General features: G+C 42.3%; 1 protein-coding gene across 2 annotated transcripts in view; it reads right to left on the bottom strand.

Annotated features, from left to right (window-relative positions):
• Positions 1–6207: 6207 nt before the first annotated feature.
• The window catches only part of MAP2K4 (mitogen-activated protein kinase kinase 4), a 75938-nt gene continuing 57359 nt past the window's right edge, over positions 6208–24786 (bottom strand). The window contains exons 5-12 of one of the 2 annotated variants that reach the window (XM_070389518.1): positions 24666–24785; positions 20071–20190; positions 17650–17701; positions 15801–15928; positions 11328–11405; positions 9010–9158; positions 7927–7972; positions 6208–6762 (exon numbers count right to left, since the gene is read on the bottom strand). In XM_070389518.1, the coding sequence (XP_070245619.1) occupies positions 6649–6762; positions 7927–7972; positions 9010–9158; positions 11328–11405; positions 15801–15928; positions 17650–17701; positions 20071–20190; positions 24666–24785 (807 nt within the window). In that variant the 3' untranslated portion in view covers positions 6208–6648. The remainder of the gene's footprint in view (positions 6763–7926; positions 7973–9009; positions 9159–11327; positions 11406–15800; positions 15929–17649; positions 17702–20070; positions 20191–24665; position 24786) is intronic. The other variant, XM_070389519.1, reaches the window with a different exon arrangement.

Raw genomic sequence — 24786 nt, 5'->3', positions numbered from 1 at the left:
TGGTGCCATGCCTTCCTTCCTGAGCCCTGAACCCCGCATACTTTTAAATACAAAAGCCCAAGCTTCAAAACTCAGCAAAGAAGACTTACCTGTCCTCACATTGTTCCCGCACACTCTCAGGAACAAAAGTTGCTCCTGGCAAGTTCTTAACACTTTCTGTTCTCAAGTGAAACAACTCTCCATTCTTTGAAAATGGATTTACTTTCTAGAAACAGAAAAAAGGTTGGAATCAAGAGTTCCTGCTGCTTCTATTTATGGGGGCTGGGGGTGAGGGTGCTTCAGAGATTCCTTACTTTTGTGTCAACTTGGGGGAAAGCATTTGAAAATAGTTTTGTGATTACCAGGGTAGTTACTCCAGTTAGGAGTACTGTTAACAGTATCCAAGCTAATGTCCGGTCAAAGACAGAAGTCACCAGTACTTTGTTAATGACAGCTGACTACTTCTATTTACACAGGACCTAAAATTGGGTTACTCACTACTGAGTGTGTGGTTCCACGACCACAGTCCGCGTTCACCTCCTTGCTTTTAGCAGAAATACCCAGTGGTTATGTAAATCCAATTTATTTGGCATGGTTTTGGGAAAACAATCAGTTACGCTCAACAGGATGAGATGCTGCTGTCAGGTGTGAAAACGTCAGGCCTACAAGTCCTTTTTAACTGAAAAGGACTATCACTGTAGCTCCGCTAAACTGACTCTACCACTGGGCCACCAAGACGTCTGAGGCCGACTCAACTCACAGACAAGGAAGGAGAGAGACAATTCACGAAACACGATTAACTGTTGCATAGGGCTGTGTTTAAAAAGAAACGTGATTAGAGCTCAGAGGACAGAGTTGGGAACGGCTTCCCAGAGGGTGTGACATTTAACCCAGGTCTTAAAGAATGAGCAGGTGTTTTCAAAAGACAAGTGAAGAAAGGAATTCCACATGGAGGGGCCGGTTTAGGCACCAAGAAGGCATGACAGAGCAGAACAGGTTCAGCAAACCACGGAAGGCTGTGAATATGGCACAGATTCTGTACAGCAACCTGAATCTCTCAAGCCAGAAGACAACTTTCCTCCAGGCCGCCCACATGCTTCTACCCCTCATCAGGAGCCAGTCAGCTCATCCCACCCAAGCTCACTCTTAAATCCACTCCATTCCACTACTTCACCGCCCCCCAATTTTTGTGCAGAATAGTCCAAGTTCCTCGATTGTCCTTCAGCTCCACCACTTCCATTCCAGCCTACCCAGTCACTGAGATGATTTTTGGAAAGGACCAATCAGATCAGGTCACTTCCCTGCTTAAAATCACTTAAGAGATAAAAGTCCATCTTTGAACACAGAACTCGGTGCATCCTTATTTATATAAAAACGTCAAATGTGTTCTTGGTGTTATGAGAATTGCCACCAAGACTTCAAAATCGGGTCTTAAGAGACAAGCATCATGGAACCTGCTTGCTAACTGGGTAACAGATTTCTATTTTCAATTTTATATAGCCATGCCCCAACTTCAGGGCTTCACTGGTGGCTCAGTGGTAAAGAATCCACCTGCGTTGCAGGAGCCGCAGAGATACAAGTTCCATCCCTGGGTCAGGAAGATGCCCTGGAGGAGGGAATGGAAACCCATTGCAGTATTCTTACCTAGAGAATCCCATGAACAGAGGAGCCTGGTGGGCTACAGCCACGGTGTTGCAAAGAGTTGGATACCACTGAAGCAACTTAGCACGCACGCATGCATGCACACTGTATCCTTTATAAAGCAAGCTTAAAATAAATTTTTCATGTACCAAAAAAAAAGTCCATCTGTGGCATGATGTACAATTCCCTACATAATTATGACCTTAAGCAAATTATCTAACTATTTCAGACTGGTGTCCAGTGAGTAGGACTGAGGCAACTTTCTACCTCAGAGAGTTGTCTTCACATTAAATCCGTGGGTAGTGCTGTGAAAAACTGGAGGTCCTCTTTCATGGTTCTTCAGCAAAATGTGTAGGTAGAGAGAAATTTCAAATGCAGATGGAAATCTGACTCACTGCGCACTGGAATGACTCAGTTTTAACTTTACACTTTATGCTATACATGGGGTGACAATTTTAGAGAGCAGGATCACATTTTACATTCAAGAAATATGAACACACTTTGGCATAGCACCAGGAAAGATTTGTTATTGAGGATATTGAACTATTGACCTATATAATGGTTTCAAGGTTTGAGATGACAATTCCTAGATATCCATTTACCTGGAAGACAGGGAAGACCAAACAATACGTCACTTTAGCCTTCAGCAAATCCCTAGGAGGTAATGGAAACTGATGCTTCAGACTAGAGGAACTCCTTACACCACATTAACACCAACTGTTCAGGACACCTCACAAGGACCCTCAGAAGGGCGTCACCACTGACTGCCTTTGCCCTCAAGCCACTTAACGAGGTATTTAAGAGAGACAAGTTCAAGACCAACGGTGTTGGGTTCTCTACCCCTTACCTCTCAGATATCAAGCACCGATGGTATGCATGTAACTGGAACATAAGAGCTCTGGCCAAGAGCTGGGACACAAGCCCCGTCTGGGCCTCCAAGACCAGCAGCCAGTGTCCGGGTGCTTTCAAGCCTTCATGCACCCCTAAACTATCCTCCTGCATCTAAGATGGATAGAACTGAGAAAAGAAAGGGCATTTTAATACTAAAAGAGCCACGTCAAGTCCATGTCCTGCCACAGTGACGGGGCCATGTTACATCATCACAAGGCTTCTCACGTTATGCTTGAGAATCAGCTCTGAGTCCTCTGGTTAGTTCCAAGAAACTCCCTTCTCCACAACTGCCTTTACGGTGCCCACTAAGCCCCACTGAGGCCCCAGAACCTCGGACTTCAAGGCAGCACAGCAGGCAGTGGTAAGGCTTGTGAGCAGAGCGCTCCCCAGGCATGGCTCACTCTCCCAGTGCTCAACATTTCCTCAATAGCAGTATTAATCAACGTAATTTCTCAGAGTAAGTGCTACAGCCTTGGAGATGAATCTCAACTCTCCACCCTCTGTTGTCAGAGCTCTGAGCCTGGTTTTCCTCTAACCTCTAAAAAGGGCCTCTGCCACCTGACTCTGGAAGGCTACAGTTACGATCAGATAAGATCAGCAAACACAGGTAGTGTCCACAAAGTGTGGTGTGCAAGGTCCATCTACGATGCTCTGTCTTGCACAGAGCTGGTGCTCAGCCAGGACCTGGCAACTCTATGGGGTCTCTGTCCCAGAAGCTAAGGCTTGGCTGGAGGGCCAGGATTCCTCTAGCCATGCCAGCGCTTGATTACTCACCACAACCGCTCCTGTAATGGCATCTCCTGCATCTGAGACCAGGCTGGCAGTGGGCGCAGGAGAAGGGTAAGGCGCTGGCTTAGTCTATGCTCAGTGAGTCAGGATGTCAACAACGAGGGACAGGTGGAAGCATGACAGGTCAGTCTGGGGTGGGTGCCCCAGGTTCTTCTAGTTCCCAGGCCTCCATGGCTTTCCACTCACTCCCATGTCCTCCACCCACAAGCCCCCCAGGTCTGACTTCTGTGGGGCTTCCACCCCCCAATCTCCCTACCCCCGTCTTTCAGGAAACAGTGGGTGGCTACATCTGAGCTGACCTCTCACCTCCACCTGGCAGTCACAGTGCCAGGAGCAGACCAAGTGCCTGGTGGTCAGACGTCAGGCCAAGGCAGGCCGGCTTCTTACAAGCTGTCTCTCCACCAAGACGTAGGGTCAAGCACCCTCAGCTGTCAGCAGCAGAGAGCTGGGGCAGGTCCTCCTGTGCTCAGTCACATCCGACTCTTTGAGACCGCACGGACTGTAGCCCGCCAGGCTCCTCTGTCCATGGGATTCTCCAGGCAAGAACTCTGGAATGGAGCTGACATTTCCTCCTTGAGGGGATCTTCCCAGCCCAGGGATTGAACCTGTATCTCCTGTGTCTCCAATACTGCAGGTGGGTTCTTTGCCACTGTGGGGAAGGTCGGGGAGACCAACAAAGAAATCAATCTGGAAAGACCCCATCACGCCTGCTCCAACAGAAAGCAGAGCTTTCTTGCAAGAAGAATAAGCGGAGAGAAGGCAACCACGAGAAGCGGGGAAAAAGAGAAAGAAGCCATAAACACTTGCAGAACAAGAGAATTTTTCCCAATGCGAAATGCACAGATAATTTAATGGAATTTACTTGATTTTCCCCTCTCAGGGTCTGACTTCAGAAAATCGAATTACAAAGTCATCATCACATCCTAGATTTATTACAACTGACCTGCAGGCAAGAGGAGAGAACTATTACATCGACACTTCGATTCCATGGATACATCTTAAATAGAGGGAGAATTCAAACAAGAATACAGGATAAACTATTCCCAAGCTCCAGGAAGCAGTCATGTGACTGAGCTGCACTTTTTACAGACAAATAAGGCAATAGCCCTTCACATCAGCTTTCCGACAGTTTTTATACAATATGCTTCTGTGGTACAGGAGAGAAATAACCAGAGCTCACAATGTACAGTTCTTACACTATTGTTACAGTGTGTGAACACTGCACACCCTTTTGTTTTCATAAAGATACACTGTAATAAACTCCTTGCCCTTGAGTTTATAGTTTATAATAATCTATGATTAATACACTAAAATTGCCTTTTTTATGTGGTCATCCACATGAGAGAACAGTCAGATCAGCTCCTGGACGGTCAGCACTGTGTTCCTCTCCATCTGCATATGGCAAAGTGACCCCACGCGGAGCCAGACAGAAGGGTGACCACGGAGATCTGGAGTCCTCCTGAGTCCCCGGGAGCCGTGGGGATGGGGGGCGATGGCTTGGCATGGTCAGGGGCAGGCGCTGCAGGGCTTCCCCTCCGAGGCTGGGAAATCTGGGGTTTCGATGCCACGGCAGAGAAAACAGGAAGATCAGGCGAGTGGACCAAAGCGAGAAACCACTGGTGAATTCAGAAATTGACAGGATGTAACTGTAAACAGCACCATCCTCCCTTTGTTGTTGAGAAGTGTCCGTGACTGTCACCTGGGAGGAGACACAGCGACACCCACCGCTGTTTGGTTCCATCACGGCATCTGCCGCGTCTCAGACCTCTGCCGCTTTACGCTCCAGTGGGCGTGAGCTGCTCACGGCGCCGCTGGACAGACTTGACCGTCACACCTACGCAGGGCGGCAGGGGGCGGAGGGAGACCATGGAGACCGGCTCGTGGGGAAGGGAGGAAGGACAGCAGAAGATGCAAATTTCAACGGCCTCCTAGAACTATTCTGGGGCTCTTTGGGGTTTTTTGGTTTTAGGGTTGTTTTTGTCTAATTCCAATCGTAAGAAATGTGGTGACCTGCTAGAATCTTGTAGGTGAGGAACTCATGTAAAAGAAATCCTCCTCTGGTCAAGTGTTATCTCTAGAAGAGATGTTCTTCCATCACCTGCCACATCAGCTGGGCCCCACCTTCTCAGCCTTTTAAACTTGAGATCATGGGATACACTGGGGGCTGTACAAATTCTTGGTAAGGAACATCCCTGGTAATCATAAAGGTTTCTGTTATAGGGAAAAAGGTGAGATACTGGATCAAGCAAGAGTCACGTAGGGGCAACAGACCACACAGGTGGGGAAAGAGACGCAGAAGCTGCAGACCTGGACCAGGCATGTCACACAGCTGAGATCTGGTCTTTCGCTGCCTGAAAGACATCTTTATCTGATCAGTCAAGGCACATTGCTACCAGCTACTTCTCCCCGTCAGTGAGTTATGGTGGCCAGAGCATCAGGCTTGGGACCAGGGGAAATACATAGCTGCTACGAGTTGTTCCAGACAGGATTCTAGGATTAAAAACATCTGTAAACTTTGCCCTCCGTATTCTTCCCTTCTCAGCCCGGGTGGTTTGTGGCAGGTGGAACATCCAATTGGCAGCACACCGAATTCTGAGAATCAGCACCTTCTCTGACGCGTGGCAGACTCCTGAGTCTCCCCCCGATGGAGGGCAGAGGACTGGGGTGGCGGGGAGAAAAGAACACGTTCTGTCCCGTCTCGGCATTTTCACGTTCTCCTCTCTGAACGCAGCACGGTTTTTGGTAAAGATAAACGTGCTCTAATTTAACGTGATATTTCAAACAGGGAATTTGGCTGAGCACATGGATCCCAAGCGTGGACAGTGACTGTCAAACAACAGAAGGTCCAATCAGTCAACCTATTGCACTTGGTGAAGAAAGTCTACCCCTCCTCCGTCTCCCAGCTCCGAAGGCAAGGTGTGTCGCCGGCCGTGCCTACCTCGCGCTCCAGCCCAGAGCCTGCATTCAGACACAGCGTGGCCACCACCGCATCCATCCAGCATTCGGAAGCCTGACGAAACACCCTTCCAGCAGCTGCGTCTCCAGGCTTCAAGTCTAGAAATGAGTTTACAATGTGGTCTTATCACAGTCAGCAAGCTGATCGTACTGACATCCACGTTCACGGGAGAGCAGGCGAGGTCTCTGACCGGCACTGACGCTGCGCGGGTGCTCGGGTCGCACGGGGATGCGCGTTCGGGGTGGCGGGAGTATACAGACGGGATGGAAACAAACACCAGTCGTGGTGTGCATGGTGTCTGGCGAGCAATAAAAACACTGTGGTAGGGGTGAAGGTTCTGTACGTCTTGCTTCCTCTCAGCCCTTTGTCTAGAGTCTGACGTAGCAGCGACATCAATCGACATACATGGGGGAGCTCGGGGTGGCTGGCATTTGATCCAGGATTTTACACACGTAGCATGCGACCTCGACGGCGCGCTCCTCATACATCAAAATAAAGGGGTGTTTCTGCAAGAGGATGGAAGACAAGAAAAGACATGTGATCAAGATTCACATCAGAGCTCGGAGGAACTGTTCCTGCAGAGATCCAGCTCTGCAGGATCCAGCCAGGTGGAGCTGTGAAGGCCTGCAGGGAGGCAAGCCAGGCTGGGCTCCCCACACACAGGTTAGTGAGATACCATACACGGTGTTGGTGTGGCTGTGTTGGTATGGTGCTGGTATACCCCACACTCCTGGCTGTGGGGTCTGGAAGCTTATCTGCATATCAGGGCCCCTCCCTGTGTTTTTCAGCACAGATCAGAGCTGGAGCCTCTACTGCCCTCCAAGAGCCCAGAAGCACTGCATGAGCCCCAGCTGCCATTCCTCCTGGATGCAGGACGTCCCCGTGAACAGCAGAGGGACCTTACGGCAAAGTCTCCGCTGTGATCCTCTGACCCTCCCCCCAACTCTGAAAGAGGCTCAGCAGCAGCTCCTCCTCCTGTGTGCTTGTGCCTGCACTTTCCAAATGCCATGGCTGCGTATCTGCCTCCCAAGCCCCCTTCTTCGTCCTCCAACCCCAGCGATGTTTTTCTCCATAGCTTTGCTAAGTACACGGACTCAGTAAGCTTAGTCAGTGCTGGGGTGGACCAGAGTTTCACCTAATACCCTTGGAAAGCTAGACGCTAAGAGTGACAAGTGGGTTTTTTCCTAAAATACTCCCACATTATTAGGTCACAGTACTTTCTTCATTCCCAGGGCCAAGGCCAGATCTGGTACTGCTTAAAAAGCCCCAGTTCTACAGAAGGGTGAGAACTTTCAAAGAAGCGGGAACGGGCCATGGGACGTAAATTTGCACGAGAGCTTTTAGTCAAGGCAATATGAACACAAAAATGGTTACAGACGCGTCTTTGTCGCACACACAGGCTGGGAAATAGCTCCTGAAAGCGAAGGTTAAAGTTCCTTGGGGGTAGTTTTTATAACGTGCTGAAGCCAAAATTTCCCATCAGAATCCAGCTAGTAAATTAGTAGGAAAATCAGACACAACTTTTGTCCTTCCAAATCTCCTTGTTTTTAAACATCTTTAAAAACGCTCAGTAAGGTCAAGCAGCAGGGCCAGCGGCTTGCTCAGTGAGCCTGCGTCCCGGAGAGGTCAAGTGTGAGGAAACACCTCCCAGCCCAAAGGCTCAGACTCACCAGGAGTTCTTTATACTTTGGCCTTTTGGATTCATCCTTCGTAAGGCTAAAATAACACAGAAATTAACAGCATTAAAATGGAGACACAGTTACTCGAGTATTTTTATTTTCACAAGCAAAAGCATCACAATAGGTCAGGTTTTTTTTTTTTCCTTCAGATACAAAGTCACAAAGCAGCCAAGCTGCCAAACATAAAAGACAGAAAAACTTCAGCAATCTGGACCACGAAATGTTAAAGTCTTAGAGGATCTAAAAAGAATAGAGAGAAGCAGCATTCCCAGAAAGAAAAAACTGAGAAAAAGAAAAGCATTTTCAAGAATGAAAAGAAGAATATACAAAACACTCTAGCTCTTTGCTCACAAATGTATCTTACTTCTAAATCAAGTCAGATAAACAGAATAATTATCAAAAACATTCAAATGATAACAAAACAGGTTTTATTTAAAATATAGATTGAAATAGTACAAGGCACAACGGTACTCTTGCCACATCAGTATGTATTTATCCTTACGTGCCATACACACACACACACCCACCCACACATTAAAAGATGAACACAGAGAAACATCAGGCATGGGGTTCATGCGTTCCTTGGCATAAGATCTCCCTGAGCCAATGTATGGTTCTACCAGTCGAGCTCTGGGCCTGACCCGACTATGTTATGTGTTTATGTCACCACAGAGACCCACTCCTGAAAGTCTGACCTGGTAGGATCTTAACTTGGTCAAAGTGTCCACGGGATTCTGGTACAAGTTCACTGTGAGAACCACACCAGAGTAAGAGGGTGAGTCTCAGGGAGGCTGTATCTCTTGTACAAGGTACTCGAAATCTGGAGGCGGCAGCTGCTCCACCACCCACATCTGCTCTTCCTTGGCGCCTGAGTAGCAGAGTAAGAGTGACGCCCCACCAGGCTCGCTGGGACCTTCCGTGTAGCCACAGTGACCAGAGTCCCAGCTCAGAGGACACAGGGATACAAATAAGCCCTCCTTCCCCAGTAAAAAGTACCAACATTGCTAAGAGGAAGTAATTACCTCACCGCCCTTTCACCACATGGTTTTGAGTATTCATAAGTCAAATACTCACCACAAGTTGACAAAGTTGATGAAACTTGGGGAGAACTCCCTTTCCTCAGAGTTACTCAGCTGTGGCGGATCCCCTTTCACGACTTGTGTTAGTTGATCAAATACACTATTCCACTTTGGATAAGGAAAGCGGCCAGTGGCCAATTCGTACTAAAGAAAACACAGAGGAAAAACAAAATACGCTGGACATTATTTGTTACTTCACATTACAATTCTAAAACTCCTGACACTCCTGAAAAAGGCTTGAATCAAATCAAGGCGAGGTTGAGGTACGAGCTTTCAGAATGTCTACAGGCAAGTGGAAGTGATATTTAGAAATCAGGATGGCAAGTCCTCACCTGCCCCAGGTCATATACATTTGTGAACTGTGTTCTCATTTCCACTCTGTTTGGAGGGTAATGGAAACCCAGAAATTGTGTGCTTTTCCTAAGAACTAGGTTTAAATCTGCAGCGTGGCCTAAATGAACCCCATTTTATGTGCACTGACAGGTGACTGATATGCGGAGATGGCCCCAAGCTCATCAGAGACAGCACGTGAGAGGGTGCGCTATCTAAGACAGAGCTTCCTCGGCTGAGATTTGATTCTGTCGGTCCAGTTGAATGTCAAAAGTACTAGTTTCCACCATGAAAGCAAGGCGATCAAGCAGACATAAAGCCACCCTCCAAAAGGGAGCCGCCGAGGAAAGCCTTCTTCCCCAAAAAATGCTCCCCTAGCTGGGCACTGTCCGCTCTACACAGGGCCTCGGGAACCAGGCTGGCGGGCACGCACACAGGCACACAGAAATCCACTCCTTCACCTGTGGTTTCTTGTTGATGAAAATACAAATGCTTGGGAAGAAGCAAACCTCACTAACCATTCATAACAATGGGAATAACTGCATTCGATTCATTTCTGAGAACAGGTTTTAATAAGAGAAGGAAAGAGCAGGATGCATGTTATAAGGTGAAAGACTTCAGATCTCAGAAGTTAATTTCATCTCATCCTTTTTACACAATTATGAGAATAATGCCTATGAAAAGTAAATTATAAAGCAATTATAAGTACTGAATGCCTTGCTTTTAAACAAAGTTTAGCCAGATGTATTAAAGGAAACTGCCAAAAAAAAAAAAATTCCTATGTTAAAACTTTTCACAGACAAAAATTTTACCTTTACGGTAAAGTAAAAACTTGCTTTCTAAGCATAACTGGCTTGGACACTGATGAATTTTTCTGAATACTGAATATCCTTATTCTATGCAATGGACAGCTGTTTGCATCCTTCTATGCAAATAGCTGTCTCAGTTGGAAACTACAAGTCTTGCTCCAGTCACCAGACCTAAGAGAGTCCCAAGTTCCGTGTTTTCTTCTGAGTAACTGGGAAGGAATCCTTTTCGTCAGCAGCTTCATGCTGAGAAAAGACTCCTGGAGGTGTCCCCCATGTTTGGTCACAAGGGAAGCCGGATGGAGTCTTGCGCAGAGCTGAGCTGTCAGCCTGCACGTCTCTAGACAGACAGTTCAGTAGGTGTGGTGCCATGACTCACCAAGGACAGCTCACAGGGTGTGTGGGCCTCAGCAAGAGGATCTTAGTACATACAGTGCTGGTGAACAAATGGAGACTGCTTAACAAGCTCCAGGAAGACTCTCCTGCCCTGAACCTGTGGTCTTGGTGCTCTGGGGTCTTAAGAAGATGGCGGGGAGATGGCAGGATAAGTTCTGGGCTGCCTACCAAAAAGGATATAGTAACCTCCCCCACCCTGAGTGATAGAAAATTAACATCCAATGTGGAAGAAGCTGCTCCGTCTCAAGTCAGAAAAATGCCCCTCAGCCCTGGTAAAACAGCACGCACAAGAAAATAATTCTGAGACTTCAAAACAAATCTTGGTATAGGGAAATCAGCAAATAAATATATTTTTAAAATAGAACCGAAATTTCAATATAGCCCAGAAGTGAGACAGTTCTTTCTTGGTTGTTCTAAGGCCGGGTGAGCCGGCCTCCTGCTCCTGCTCTGAGCGTAGTTCTGACTCCGAGTATCTGTGGCCAAGAGATCCAGAGGGACTGCATTAAAGAGCCCCAGGAGCTTCACAGAGCCATGAGGGAAACAATCAACTCTAGCTTGATTTTTAAAGTAAAAACTTGTTCTCAACAATTAGAAAATATAGTCTCTGCAATTGCAGCCATGGGGTGAGGGGTGGGGGACAGGAAGAAACAGCAATATAAAAATCAAAGACTGGAAGACACAGGATGTGTTCTTAAGAGTGGTGGGAGACTGGTTAACTTTTCTTTCATTTCTAAATTTCTCGTCATACCCGCACAACAAGGCAGAGTCAACGTGAACTTACCAATGTGATCCCCAGACTCCAAACATCAGAGCGGACATCGTAGCCTTGGCGTGACGCACTTGGGTCTATTCTTTCAGGCTGAAACACAACGAGAAGCCACGTCATTCACGACGCACACACCCCAGGCGCAGGTAAGGGAAGCAGGGCTGAGTAGGCAGCCAGAAGGCCAGCACAGTCCTCGAGGAACCCATGCCCAGGGACACACAGGGAGGAAGAGGACGTCAACATTACACTGAAAACAAACAACAAGGGAGGACCCAACTCAGGGGCTTCCTCCATAAAGGGGAGACAAGGCTACCTCTCCCCCCTAAGGGTTCACAAGGGTTTACAAAACCGAAGTTGAGAACAGACGAAGGGAGAAAGGGGAAGAAAAGGAAAAAACAAAGAATTACAGTGGGGCCAGATTAGTAGTCAATAATGGTAAAAAGAAGTGGGGCGTGGGGGGTGGGAAAGAGTAAGTCTTTGGATCTTATCCCTCTTTGCTTCAGTGAATAAGGACACACTACAATATATTTGAGACACAAAAGCAAATACAAGCCAAATTTATTATAATTGCTCTACTCACTCTTCACCATAAAGTTAAATTTGTATTTCTATCAAATAAAGATATTTGTCCAACTAGTCTAACTGTTACCCAAATTAAGGCACTGCCAGTAGTACAGTATGTGATCCTATCATAAAACCAGCAAAAGTCATTGTTAGTAATTTCTATGAAGGGAGCATCTTCACATTTTCTTGAAATAAGGGACCATTATCCACAAAGAGTGTCAGGGATGGAGAATAAAAGAGAGAGAGGGTTTCAGTAGCACAGAGCTGACAATAGAGCCTTAACTAAGACTGACAGTAACTGCTGTTGAAAGAAATGTCCAGGGAAGCACAATAGTCACTGTGTAATGTTCTCTGCCTGTCGGCAACAGTTAGTTTGGAAACCTATGCATTCTGTTTTGGACAGAGTACTATGTCGCATAAATATTCACTGGAAGCTTTTCACTTTTACTTTTAGTTGTAAATATATGTATTTACCTGATAACATACATATTACATAATAATCCCAGATAGTCAATCAAGAAAGAAAATACTCCATCCAACAACAGCAGAATACACATTCTTCTCCTACTCACATGGAACATTCACTAACATAAACTATGTTAGTTTATGTTAAAACATAAAACACACTTTATGTTAAAAAACACAAATCATGCAAGGCATGTTCTCAGACCACAAAGTGATTATATTAGAAATCAATTAACAGAAAGAAAACCTGAAAAATCCCCAAATATTTGGAGATTAAACAACACACTTCTAAATAACAACACATAGATCACAGAAGTCTCAAGAAAAAGCTTTTAAAATATTTTGAACTATATAAAATAAAATGACAATGATATATATATATAAACTATATATGAACTATATAAAATATATATATAGTTCATATATATATGAACTATATAAAATAAAATGAAGTAATCAGTGAAAGTATACTTGTTTCATTAGGGCCAAGACCCTTAAGTTACAAAATAACCTGCAGATTTTGTTAGGTAGGGATGCACATGTTTCTGTTCAACAACCCCCAAAAGTTATTTCATTGACCTGGAGATAACTGGCAATTTTATATTTTCATTAGACATTTCATTCCAATATTCTTTCTTTAGTGACTGTAAATACTGAATTATGCAAACATTCTTTGAGCCAGTTTCACCAAATTGCCTGTCCAGTTTTCTCATGAATGAGTTAAATACATTCTTGATACATGTTCATTCTTTATTTGTATGTGTAATATTTTTAAAATTTTGAAAAGTGTTCTTTGAGAGGAGAAGACACTTCAGATCCATGAAACGAATTAAAGATCCTGTATCCTAAAACTAAGTAGGAAGTATGGGTTTGAAAAACAAAAAGCTTTTTAAAACCAACACATCTGGGCAAACTCCAGGAGATGATGAGGGACAGAAAAGCCTGGTGTGCTGCAGCCCATGGGGTCGCAAAGAGGAGGACATGACTTGGTGACTGAACAACAACTCAATACGAAAATATCAACTTAGAGAATAGGGTCTGTAACACGAACCAAACAGCAAAAAAGTAATAGATAAAACAATTTTATACCTAAAACATATAATTTATAATAAATATACAACTCAAGTTACTCAGTATTGAAGTACATAAAATAAAAACCAAGGAATAAGGAGAAATTGACAATCACAATGTTATCAAATTTTGAACTCAATTTTTTTTAAAGAGGCAAAAAATGCTGAACAAATGTAATTAGTAACACAGAACAGACCTTTTCCAATATTTCTTTTTTTAACTGATCATTTATTATGCTAAAAAAAAGAATTTTAATATGTGCCAAAAGGCAGGAACGTACATGCTAAAAAAAGCAAGGAATAAGCAAGAAGATTAACATGAATCACTTTGTACTAGTTAGCTATTCGTGTAACAAAGCACCTAAAAACTTAATAGTTGAAACCAACAGACATTTATTATTTCAGGTTTCTGTGAGTCAGGCATCAGCGTGTGTTTGTGATAGGGGTTCTGACTCAGGGTCTCTCATGAGGCTTCAGTCAAGCAGTCAGCCTGGGCTGTCGGCCTCCCCGGGGCTGGAAGACGCATCACTAAGCTTACACACAGTTACCGCAGGGAGTCCCTGCTCCTCAGCACATGAGTGTCTCTGTAATGCTGCTTGTTGAAAGTCTTTACAACATGGCAGCTGGGCTCCCCGCAAGTAGCTATCCAAGAAAGAAAACAGAAAAGAAGCCACCTGCCTCTTTATGACCTGTCCTCAGAAGGATGTGTTCACTGCTGCCACACGCAGTTCATGAGAAGTAAGCCACTGAGTTCAGTCCACACTCAACGCTGCACTTAGTCACCACCTTTCGAAGGGAGGAGTATTTACAGAGACTGGACAGACTCTAAACTACCACATACTTGGTACTTAAAACACTTCAGTAAACAGCTCTGACACTTAAAACAATAAGAAAAGCAAAGCACGCGTATGTATACACATGCACATGCACCCACACATGTGTGATGCTAAGGAAACAGTAAAACTTCAGTTTTCATATAATTAGCTATCTTTCCCAAAGACACCTGGCCAAGATGGAGTTCAGCCTCAAAGAACAGAAAACTACACTAGCACAATGGTTCTGAGTTCTGGGGAAAATTTTCTGAGCTCAAGGAGGTCAAAGTTATGTCTTTGATCACTAGATGATCAATACTTTAATGTATGAATAAAGAGAAAAGAATTTTCCCAATTTGATTTTTAAAACTAGCATAACCCATCTAATATCTTTACAATGTATACTATAAACCAATCTCAAACGTTTTTGTGTAGCAATCATAAATACTAACATGGCACATGTAAAAACATATTAAGCATATCAACTATGAACCATGTAGGGATCACCTCTGGAATGCCAGCATGGTTCAACCACTGGAAATATACGTGACTGTGATGTGTCATGTCAACAGCTACACAGAAACATTTCATCATATACTGAATGATGCCAAAAAGGCGTTTAATAAAATCTAACAGCCCTTCCTGATTCTTTCTTATCTCTCTCTCATACACACACACATTCTCACTCACAGATACGCACATATACTTAGTAAACCAGAAAAAGACATTTGCCTTCAAGTCAAGCAACAGATGAATCCAACTATCACCACTGTCAATCAAAAATGATCTAATTCTAGGCAAAGCGAGAAAAATAAACACAAGTAAAAAAAATATATATATATATATACACACACACACATATATATGATTATAGGTAGGTAGAGGGATAGATATGAAAAAGATCAATAAATATGAAGAAAGCAAAGGCAAAAATTATTACAGAATGGTATCTTGAGTACCATCTGAAACCTATTAAGAAAAAAGCTATGAGTATTTTAGCTGGTTATAAAATAAACCTATCAGTGTAAGCAGCTTCCCTATGTATCAGCAGGTACTGTGATGCTCCAGGTTGGGAAACCCCTGAGGCCTTCACCCTTGTAAGTGTCAGTGAGCTTCCTCCACCCCTAAAGACTCTATGAGATATACTGAGTTCTGGGAGGAACCTGTATTCCCATTCTCCTCTAACTGGAAATAGCACCACTTACATTACCCATGTTTCTACTACAGTATCACCTCCTACAGTCGAGACAACATGCGGGGAGGGTTGGTCTAGAAACACAAAGAGGCCTTTGGAGAACTAACTAGAATATAATGAAAAAACAATAATCAGAAAAGACCATATATGCTAAGTGCCAGGCAAGAAGAACAGAGTAAGACCATGAAGCAGGAGTTCACTGGGAAAATTTTGACAAGTTTCATAGCAAAGTTAGAACTGAGTTTGGTCTTCATGGAAGAGGCAAATACTCTAGTATAGTGAAACTGCGTGACTAAAGCGGATTCCTTGCAAGTACAGCACCAAAGGGCACAGGCTCTCTGTGCAATGACTGTCAGGCAAGAAGGCTTGGACTTGCACTTACTGCCATGTAGGGCCTACAGCCAGCATCTCTTGTCTTAGCGATCGAGTCCACGAGCTGTCCACTGATGCCAAAGTCACAGAGTTTAATATTTCCACTTCTATCCAGAAGAATATTGGAAGGTTTGATATCTGCAAGACACAGATGTCATTCAACGTTCAAGTAATTAATCAAATGAGCTATATTTTGAAGAAGTCCAAGGAAAAATGTTGGAAAAATGTTAGGAAACATAAGTGATCAAGTCCGTAAAATTCAGATAGATAAGAAGATGATAAAATTTTCTGAATGCTAAAAACGCATTATTTAAAAAATGCCTTATATTAAATTTAGGCATTCTATAAAGTTTTCTTTGTTCTCATCAAGAGACATATTCATTTACTTGTTTCAGATTCATTACTAAACAGTCATAACATGCACAATACTAAGCTACTTTATGAGTGCGAGTGAGTGAAAGTTGCACAGTCGTGTCCGACTCTTTGTGAGCCCAAGGACTATACAGTCCATGTAATTCTCCAGGCCAGAATACTGGCGTGGGTTGCCGTTCCCTTCTCCAGGCAATCTTCTCAACCCAGGAATCAAACCCAGGTCTCCTGCACTGCAGGTGGATTCTTTACCATCTGAGCTACCAGGGAAGCCCAAGCTACTTTAAAATACATGTCAAAGATGATACAACTAAATGCAAAGTACACAAATTTTAAACCCACAATTTTGTTTAAGTAGAGCTTTATCTAACTAAGAAGAGTATCCAACCCAGTACATTCATCAGACCACAAGCTCTGGGGTCAGAAAAGCAAAGGTTTGAGCCCTAGGTCTGATATTCACAACTCTACCTAGAGTAAGCTTTTGAACTCTCACTTAGCACCCATGATCCCCTTGTCTACAAAATATAAGCAACAATTCCTAACAGGGTTGTGGAAAGGAAAATACCTATTACACAGTGAGTGCACTTTTCTGCACACATGGGAAAGCTAAGTCCTTTTCATTTGTTTCACCAGATTTTACACAATTTGGCCACAATGGCCCCTAGGTTACCACCTTCTCCTCACTGACCGTCAACTAATTCGGCCAGTTGGTGCAAACCAGCTAGTTGGCCAATTCTCCCCCTCACTCACTAATTCTCTGCACCTTTCTCAATCTTTCAATCCATTTCATTGTCACTGTCATGGCTCTATGAATAAAAAGTAAGGATAAAAATAAATATAGAATACAAAAGTATCTGTCTATAACTCAGAAGGTGATCTACCAAAAACTCCAGAGAAGAGTGCTTACTGTCACTGACACAGCTGACTGCTTATCAAGCATCCGCTCCTAACCAGGCCGTCCTTACTCTGGGGACTTCGGCTTTACTGGGATCTCCAGCCTCCAGTGTAGGTCCACCCATACCTCCAAGCACTGAGTCCTGACTGGCCTGAGCTTATCAGGGTAGACTAATGCTTCTCACGAGGGACTCATTTAGGTGAGGGCATGAGGAAACTCGGGTGAATGAGACAAGAGAAGATACTAGAGAGACATAAGGAAGATTTCTCTGCTCCTAAGACAGCCACATGAGGAGAGAAAGCTGCTTCTTCAAGGAGCCGACACGTCCGGATGTTACACAGGCCCTGCTTCAGCTGTTACTCCCGAGAATGGAGCCGACACATTAAGGAGAGCAGAGCCAAACGGAGAGAGCTTCAGCCCAACCACTGCACTTGGAGCCACCCTGCCTTTGGACTCACTATGACAGATAATGAGTTTCTTTGAACTTTAAGCCAGTTAATGGGCTTTTCTATTACTTGTAATCAAAAGCACTCTAATCACAGCAAAAAAGCTAACTGACCCTAGTTGGTAAAAAGGCTGCTACAGTCATACCCACCTCTGTGAATGATTTTCAAGTTTTCTTTTAAGTGGTTTAGTGCTTTCACAGTCTAGGGAGAAAAAACAGAGAAAGACAGGACAAGCCATCAGTTTCCTTCTAACCAAACAGCATAGCAGTTGGTCATAAAGTTACAGCTCAGGTAGGTCTCAGCTTCTTTTAAGCTGAGTATTTCAATATCCTGTCCCTGTTCTATGTTAACTGAAGATGCTAAATTATGATTTTAGATGTGAAAACTTAGCTTTCTTTATATACTCTTCTCTGACAGCTAAAAAACAGGTAACTTACCAATTTTAAAATGAGTCATTAAAAAGCTGTAAAATCTTTCTCATACCATCGAACTTTTCAAGAATAGATATTAATATATTTAATTCAAAAGGATCCCATAGTCATGGTTCCTGTTTAGCACGTTTTTCCAAACTCTCACACTCACTCACCCTCACTGGATATGGAACCTGCAAAGTTATGTTTGCAGAGCCAGAATTTATCCTACTGTTTGATCACTGCTCATGATCAAGAAATCAAAGATTTCTCAAGGATTAGAGGAAACAGACTTGAATTAAAATTTCTACAGTCTCAGACTAAAAGAGAAGTGGCAAACTAGCCAACCATTAGGAAGGTCAAGTCTCCACTGCCATCAAGCCATCAAGGGTTAGAAGAGCGAAACACAAGCTCAAATGTTTCACACAGCCAGGCTTGTTCAAGGGGCTTTTAACTAGCAAGAGGGATTTAACACAAAGTAATCTTGAATGTTGTGCTTAATATAAAAGATGATCACCAGGTCTAGAAACACAGGCAAATATGTAATAAATGATTTATTAGTACATACTACATATATTGTAATATAAGATAAAATCATTTTATGTTTTCCAGTTTCTAGATCATCCTGTTATAGAGCGCTTAACAGCTGCATTCTAGGGTCTGGCTGCCTGGACTTAAATCATTTACACTTACAAATGTATGAATTTCACAGCAAATTAAGTACTTAAACTCTTCACGCTTTAGATCTGTCATCTGCAAAAAGGGGGTTACACTATTTACCACTGAGAGTTGCTATGAACATAAAATGTCATGAGATCTTGGCCTGACACAAATAAACACTCAATAACCATAAGCTATTATTATTCTACTGTTATTCTATTATAGTAATTATGAATAGCACCAAGCTCCAAAATAAAGCTTGGTTTGGTATATTGGAGAGATGACTAAATTGAACAACATAAAACTTCATATACCTGTCTGAATAATGAACAAGTTTCTAGTATAAGGTTGTTTATACTAGACAGCTTCTTTTTATAAAATTATATGAAAGGGTATATATCTTAACATTTAGCTCATAAAACATTTAAATTAACCATTAATTCAGATAAATAAATTAAAATATTAACATGGGATCTATGAATCTTAATATTATAATGACTAGGTTTAATCTGACTTTTTAAAGCCCAATTATACACACACATTTCTTACAACTAAAAAACAGTTCAGAGGCTATCTATATACTGCAACATTAACCTTTAGTGATTAAACATATAAACTGACAATTAACAGCAGACCATACTGGATGTGGAGGAGGCAGGGAAGAAAGAGGAGATTACATGAAACCAGAAAACCTATCTTACAGTCTCCTATAAAGTTTAGTTTACACATCCACTAACCCAGGTCACCATTAATTCAGATTCTCAGGGGTTTCTAAGAAATCTTATTAATTATACCCTATTAAAAATGTTTTACTTTTTATGGAAAAATTGTGAATGACCTTTGTTAGCTACAAGAACAAGAAAGAAAATGGTCGTGAATTCACTTTCAAAACTATAAATACATAAGCAAAACAGTACTTCTTTTCTTTTTTTTGAACTATGGTAAAAGTTATTTTATCAAATTAGTAGTAATGTTGGTAACTGAAATTGCTGGTCAACAATTTTAGTTTAGACAGAACAGCCCAAATCTTAAAGCAAAAGAAAATAGACTTGGGCTAAGAGTTTCACTTAAAGAACTTCAGGGAAACTGCTGCAATTCTAATTAATTTAAGGAGAACTGTAATAATATAACCTATTTAAAAATAGTTAAAGTAACAAGGGAAAGAGGAACAGAAAATTGCTTTTTTCTAGCCTTATTTACAGCACAATCTATTATGGCTCACTACGATTTTAATGACAAGAACACTGCAGTATTTACTATTGAAATGTACGACTTCAATATGTACTTTTCAACAATGAAAAGTATCTGTAGATCGGTACTTTGAAAATTGTTCTCATGACTTATTTTGTTAATGACCCCACAGAAGAGACTTTGTCTCTTTTCCTTTTACAAATGATTTTCCAGGAAGGTCAATAACATTCTGTGAAGGACATTCATAACTCCAGCAGCATCTTTATGCAAGTATATATAGCCCGAACAATTTGAAAACCAGGTACTTACTGCTAAAGTGATTTTGCCTAAAATTTCTTCTGGAATAACATCATCTAATACACTATATACATATTTGTAAAACTTATCAAACGAGGTAGACATGAGTTCCATGCAGATCCAACAGTCACCCTACAAAATAACAGACACAAGTCACTCTTACACAGCTTAACATTAAGCACACCTTTCCTTCACTTAAAACAGAAATACAAAGGGAGAAGAATTTTTTTTTAACTTTAAATGAGTGGTAATTTTTGTTCCTTATTAAAGCCCTGGACTGAATATTCTCATGTTCAAACACAAATTTAGTTGCCCAATTTTCTCCACTCTTAATTTTAAGGACAGGCACAGTCTTACATAGAAAACCTTTGGATTTTCATGAAATTTTCAAACTTTGCCAAAATTAAATATAAAAATAGAAAATATGTGGGAAACTGTTCTCACTAAGAAAGTAAACAGATTACAGTAATCTTGAGATATTATGTCAGCTTCTCAAATTCATAAAAAAGAAAGAAAAAAATATACATAAAGCGAACCCAATGCCTAAAGTCCTCGCTCAAACACTACCTTCTCAGTGGCCAAGGCTGAAGATGCCTGATTCCCAGGCAAGTCATCCTCCTCACATCCCGTTACCTGCTCTACTCGTAGAGTGCTCCCCATCTTCTAATATAAAATACCATTCTTCTCTGCTTATGTTTCTCACTCATCTTTCCTATTGGAACACATAGTCCACCAGGACAAGGGCTCAATAAATACGCCTTAAATGAACAAATGCTGGCTATAACCACACCAAACCATTCAAAACCTACTGGCAGCGCTATAGGGTGTTTTAAACCAGCCTGAATGCAATTTGACCATAAAACAAGAGAAATTAAAGTGCCTATACTCTTTGATAGGCTCACTCCCTGACTAGAGACCTAACTTAAATAGTTCATAAATTATAAAAGGAAAAAAGAAACAAAAACAAACTAGAAACCTCTGAACGATCTCACAAGAAAAAGTGGTACATTATTAAAAGGATTAAATACAATTATTTTGAAAGCCATACAGCTCACTAGGCGTACATGAGCAAACACGACTGTGAGCAAACACCATGTTTACAGCGCTGCCAGCTGTGTGCACATGTAAACAAGGACTACAACGCACCTGGAGAATGCAAAGAGATACTGGGATGATGGCAAAAACTACCTTTACAAAATTCTGCGTGTGGTTACTAATTTTTGGATCCAGATGTATCTTCAGAGATTTTCTCGTACAGACCTCCCACCCCAACACTTGGCCCGGATTATTTGAGAGATCAACGCCTGCTGAAGTAAAGCGGCTTGTTCGGAACGACACTGCTAAACAGTGACACAGCCGTAAACAGAATCCAGTTGACTTAACTCCGCTCTCCTAACAACACCTACAGTGCAGGACACCTCATTTACATGCAGAGAGTGCACACGCGGTCATGACTGCTGCGATGAACAATCTCACTCTTAAAACAGAACCGTCTGCTACCACAGTCACGCAGCTCCACACCTTGTAAAGCGTATCTGACACAGGGAACCTGCACTTCCAGTTATTCCAAACCTTCCTCTTGAGATCTCTTTCTCCTTTCAGTGCTCTTCAGCCTTCACAAGAGACTAACACTATTAACCTAACACACACACACGAATTTATTTTTATCTAAAGACACCATTTCAACAGATTTACAAGAATTTCTTAATTAGAGAAAAAATACATTTAACCCACCTACTTAGAAAAACAGTGAGGAGGGAGCTTAACTGCAGTAACAGTAAAGTGGGAAAATCACTGTTAAGAGTGTGAAGGCCTGATGTACTCATTCAGGCTCTCCCACTTTCTACTTGCATCAGCTTGGGCCCCATCAACTCCACATCTATGAAATGGGATAGCCCCATCCTCAGTGGACTCTAATGAAGATCAAATGAGTTAACTTATGTAAAGCACAAAGTAAAGTGCCCAGCAGGGGCTAAAAATAAGAGTTAAGATAATGAGGGGAAAGGGGGAAAGGATGGAAAACATAAAAGCAACCAAAAGACAAAGAGCGATCATGGAATGAGGGAGAAATCCTCGTAGTTTCTAGGGCACATAACTAATGGAAATGTTTTTTCTCCTGGCAGTTCCTTTGAGCCATAACTGGGGACAGCAGCAATGAGCTGCGTTTACAAAAAAAAAAAAAAAAAAAGAGGAATAGTCAGAGCTGCCTCAAAAGGCACTGACAGCAACATTACTTCCATGTTCAAGCAAAACACAGGATGACCACACAATTGAAACACAAAAATAAAAATTACTGAATGTGGATTTACTGAACAGGAAGGTGGAGGTTAGCGAAATTTAGCTACTAAGATCAAGATAAGGGTTTCAGAGACAATATCCAGACAAAACCAATAACATAATTTTTATATACCAACTGGAAGCACCTAGAAAATGAAATGGTTAAAAAGACACCGCTCATTTGGAAAGGAAAAAACAGCTGGGAATACATCTAATAAATGAGGCAAAACGTCTAGCCAGGTTAATCAGGAAAAAATAAATTAGATACAAACCATATCAGGAGTGAGAGAGAGAGGGAGGTAACACCACTAAAGATTCCCCAGGTATAACAATGATAGCATAGAGCTGTTATGAATAACTTTATACCGACTAACTTGACAGGTTAGATAAAAGGCACAGATTTCTGAAAATATAATCGAACAACCAAGTATCACTCAAGAAGAAACAGATAACCTGAATAGAACTCTCTGAAAGAAACTGAACTGCAAAATATTAACAATTATGCTGAGTGAAAGACAACAAACTAAAGAGTGGTACACGCTGTATGGTTCCATTTACACAAAAATGCAGAAAATGCAAATCAATTCACATGGCAGAAAGCAGACCTGCAGTTGCCTGAGGACAGTGGAGTAGAGAGGAGTGTGCATTACTTATGGGCCACAAGGAAGCTGAGGAGAGACGGGTGCATTCACTATCCTGACTATGGTGATAATCCCACAGTGCAGCCAACTGTCAATTTTACTTCCATAGTTACACTGAAAACGTGTGTGTGTGTGTGTGTGTGTTGGGGGCAGTGGGGAGATGGGGGGAAGGAAAGGGAAAAGATATGACAGAGGTAGGGTCAGAAAGGGAGGAGGTGGCTAAATTCAGCCAATGTCACTGCCGCTTATATAACCTGTGCAACATGAACAAAGTTCCAGATTCATCATCTTGCAAACAGAATGCCAGTGTATAACACTTCAGTGCAGGGTGCAGCTCTGCGTCTGTATACTGGACTATGTGTGCCGATGTGACTGATGTAACACTATGTGAAATGGGGAAGAAAGTGAACAAATTCAACAGACCAGGTCATAAAAATGAACACTCAGGTCAAAAGTACAAGGGTAGGAGAAGCAGCTAAGGAAGTCTGGAAAGAACTATTTAGTGATTAACTTAGTGATTCAACAAAGGGATGGCAGTATCATGAAGGAGAATGCTACCAGTTACTATCATCATCTATCAAGAGTACAGAAAAATGCATAAAAACTTCAGGACTAGCGAAGAATTAACTGTCGAACCTCTAAGGTCTTCTCTAATTGTAAGAGTTCATATTTCCATTAGTACATACTTCTATTTAGTGTAACATTCAGTTCAGTCTTACAACATAGTACTTTTTAAGTCAATAACAATAACAAAACCAAGACTATATTCTGTGTGACCCAGACCCAAAAAGGAGAAGGGGTGGGACACATTTTTTTCTCACCAGTTCATAACAAACCCGCCGGTACCGGCTCGTCCTAACATTTTCAAAATGAGAATGAGTATTTAAAATGCTTAAGAGTTCAGCTCAAGTCCCATTCTTCTAAATGAACATCACAAGCGTGTGACAACTGTCCAGGACACCACATGTATTCACTGATAGCTCCAGCTCTACTTCCTGACTCACTTCCTGCTTTAGGTAGCAAGGTGACCAGAAGCCAGTAAGTATGCTGAGAGCTGGAGGCAGAAGTGATAACCTACATCAGGACACAGAATAGGCAGAGGCCAAAAGAGAAACATGATCCTGAAACCAAGAAATTGAAGCTCTAGTTTCTATATAAAAATCTAGAAAATGGAATAAAATGAAAGGATTTCTACCATAGCTGTTAATTTCCCTGTCTGACGGATTTTACTCAGGATTGTGGGTGGACACAAATAAATGCTTGTGCTAAAGGCAGATACATGTGATGATGGAAATGAATAAAGGTTTAAAAAGGGGATTGGGGGGTACTGAGGGAGCTCAAGGACAAAAGAGATAGATCTAAAAACAGTAACATATTTAGAAGCCAGTTGATGTGCCAGGTTCTTAAAAAACAGAAAATATTTATAAATGAAGAAGGAAATATGGCATTCACAAATGACAGTCAAAAAATAACTAACTAGCTGAAGTATGAAATTCACCCCCAACCCAAGGAACACGAGCAGCAGAAATTAAGAGTAAATTACCACAGTGATATACTAAAATGTTGAGAAATCAACATATTACTAATGTAAGGCATTTAACTGAAGATGAGAATCAAATGCTGCCATTCTCTTACTTATTCTAAGTAGCTGTCCACTGGTCAGCTAAGACCCACATGGCCTGTTCCTACCTCTCGGAAGAGCGCGCCATAGAACTGAACAATGTATGGGCAGTCACTGCTCCGCATCACTACATCCAAATCCATGAGGAGCTGCTTCTGCTCTTTTTCATCCACTGTCGACCGGATTCTC

Source organism: Bos mutus, chromosome 19 (genome assembly GCF_027580195.1).
Source record: "Bos mutus isolate GX-2022 chromosome 19, NWIPB_WYAK_1.1, whole genome shotgun sequence".
Classification (NCBI taxonomy): domain Eukaryota; kingdom Metazoa; phylum Chordata; class Mammalia; order Artiodactyla; family Bovidae; genus Bos; species Bos mutus.
Note: the sequence above shows the minus strand (reverse complement) of the source record. Positions and strands in the feature narration are given on the sequence as shown.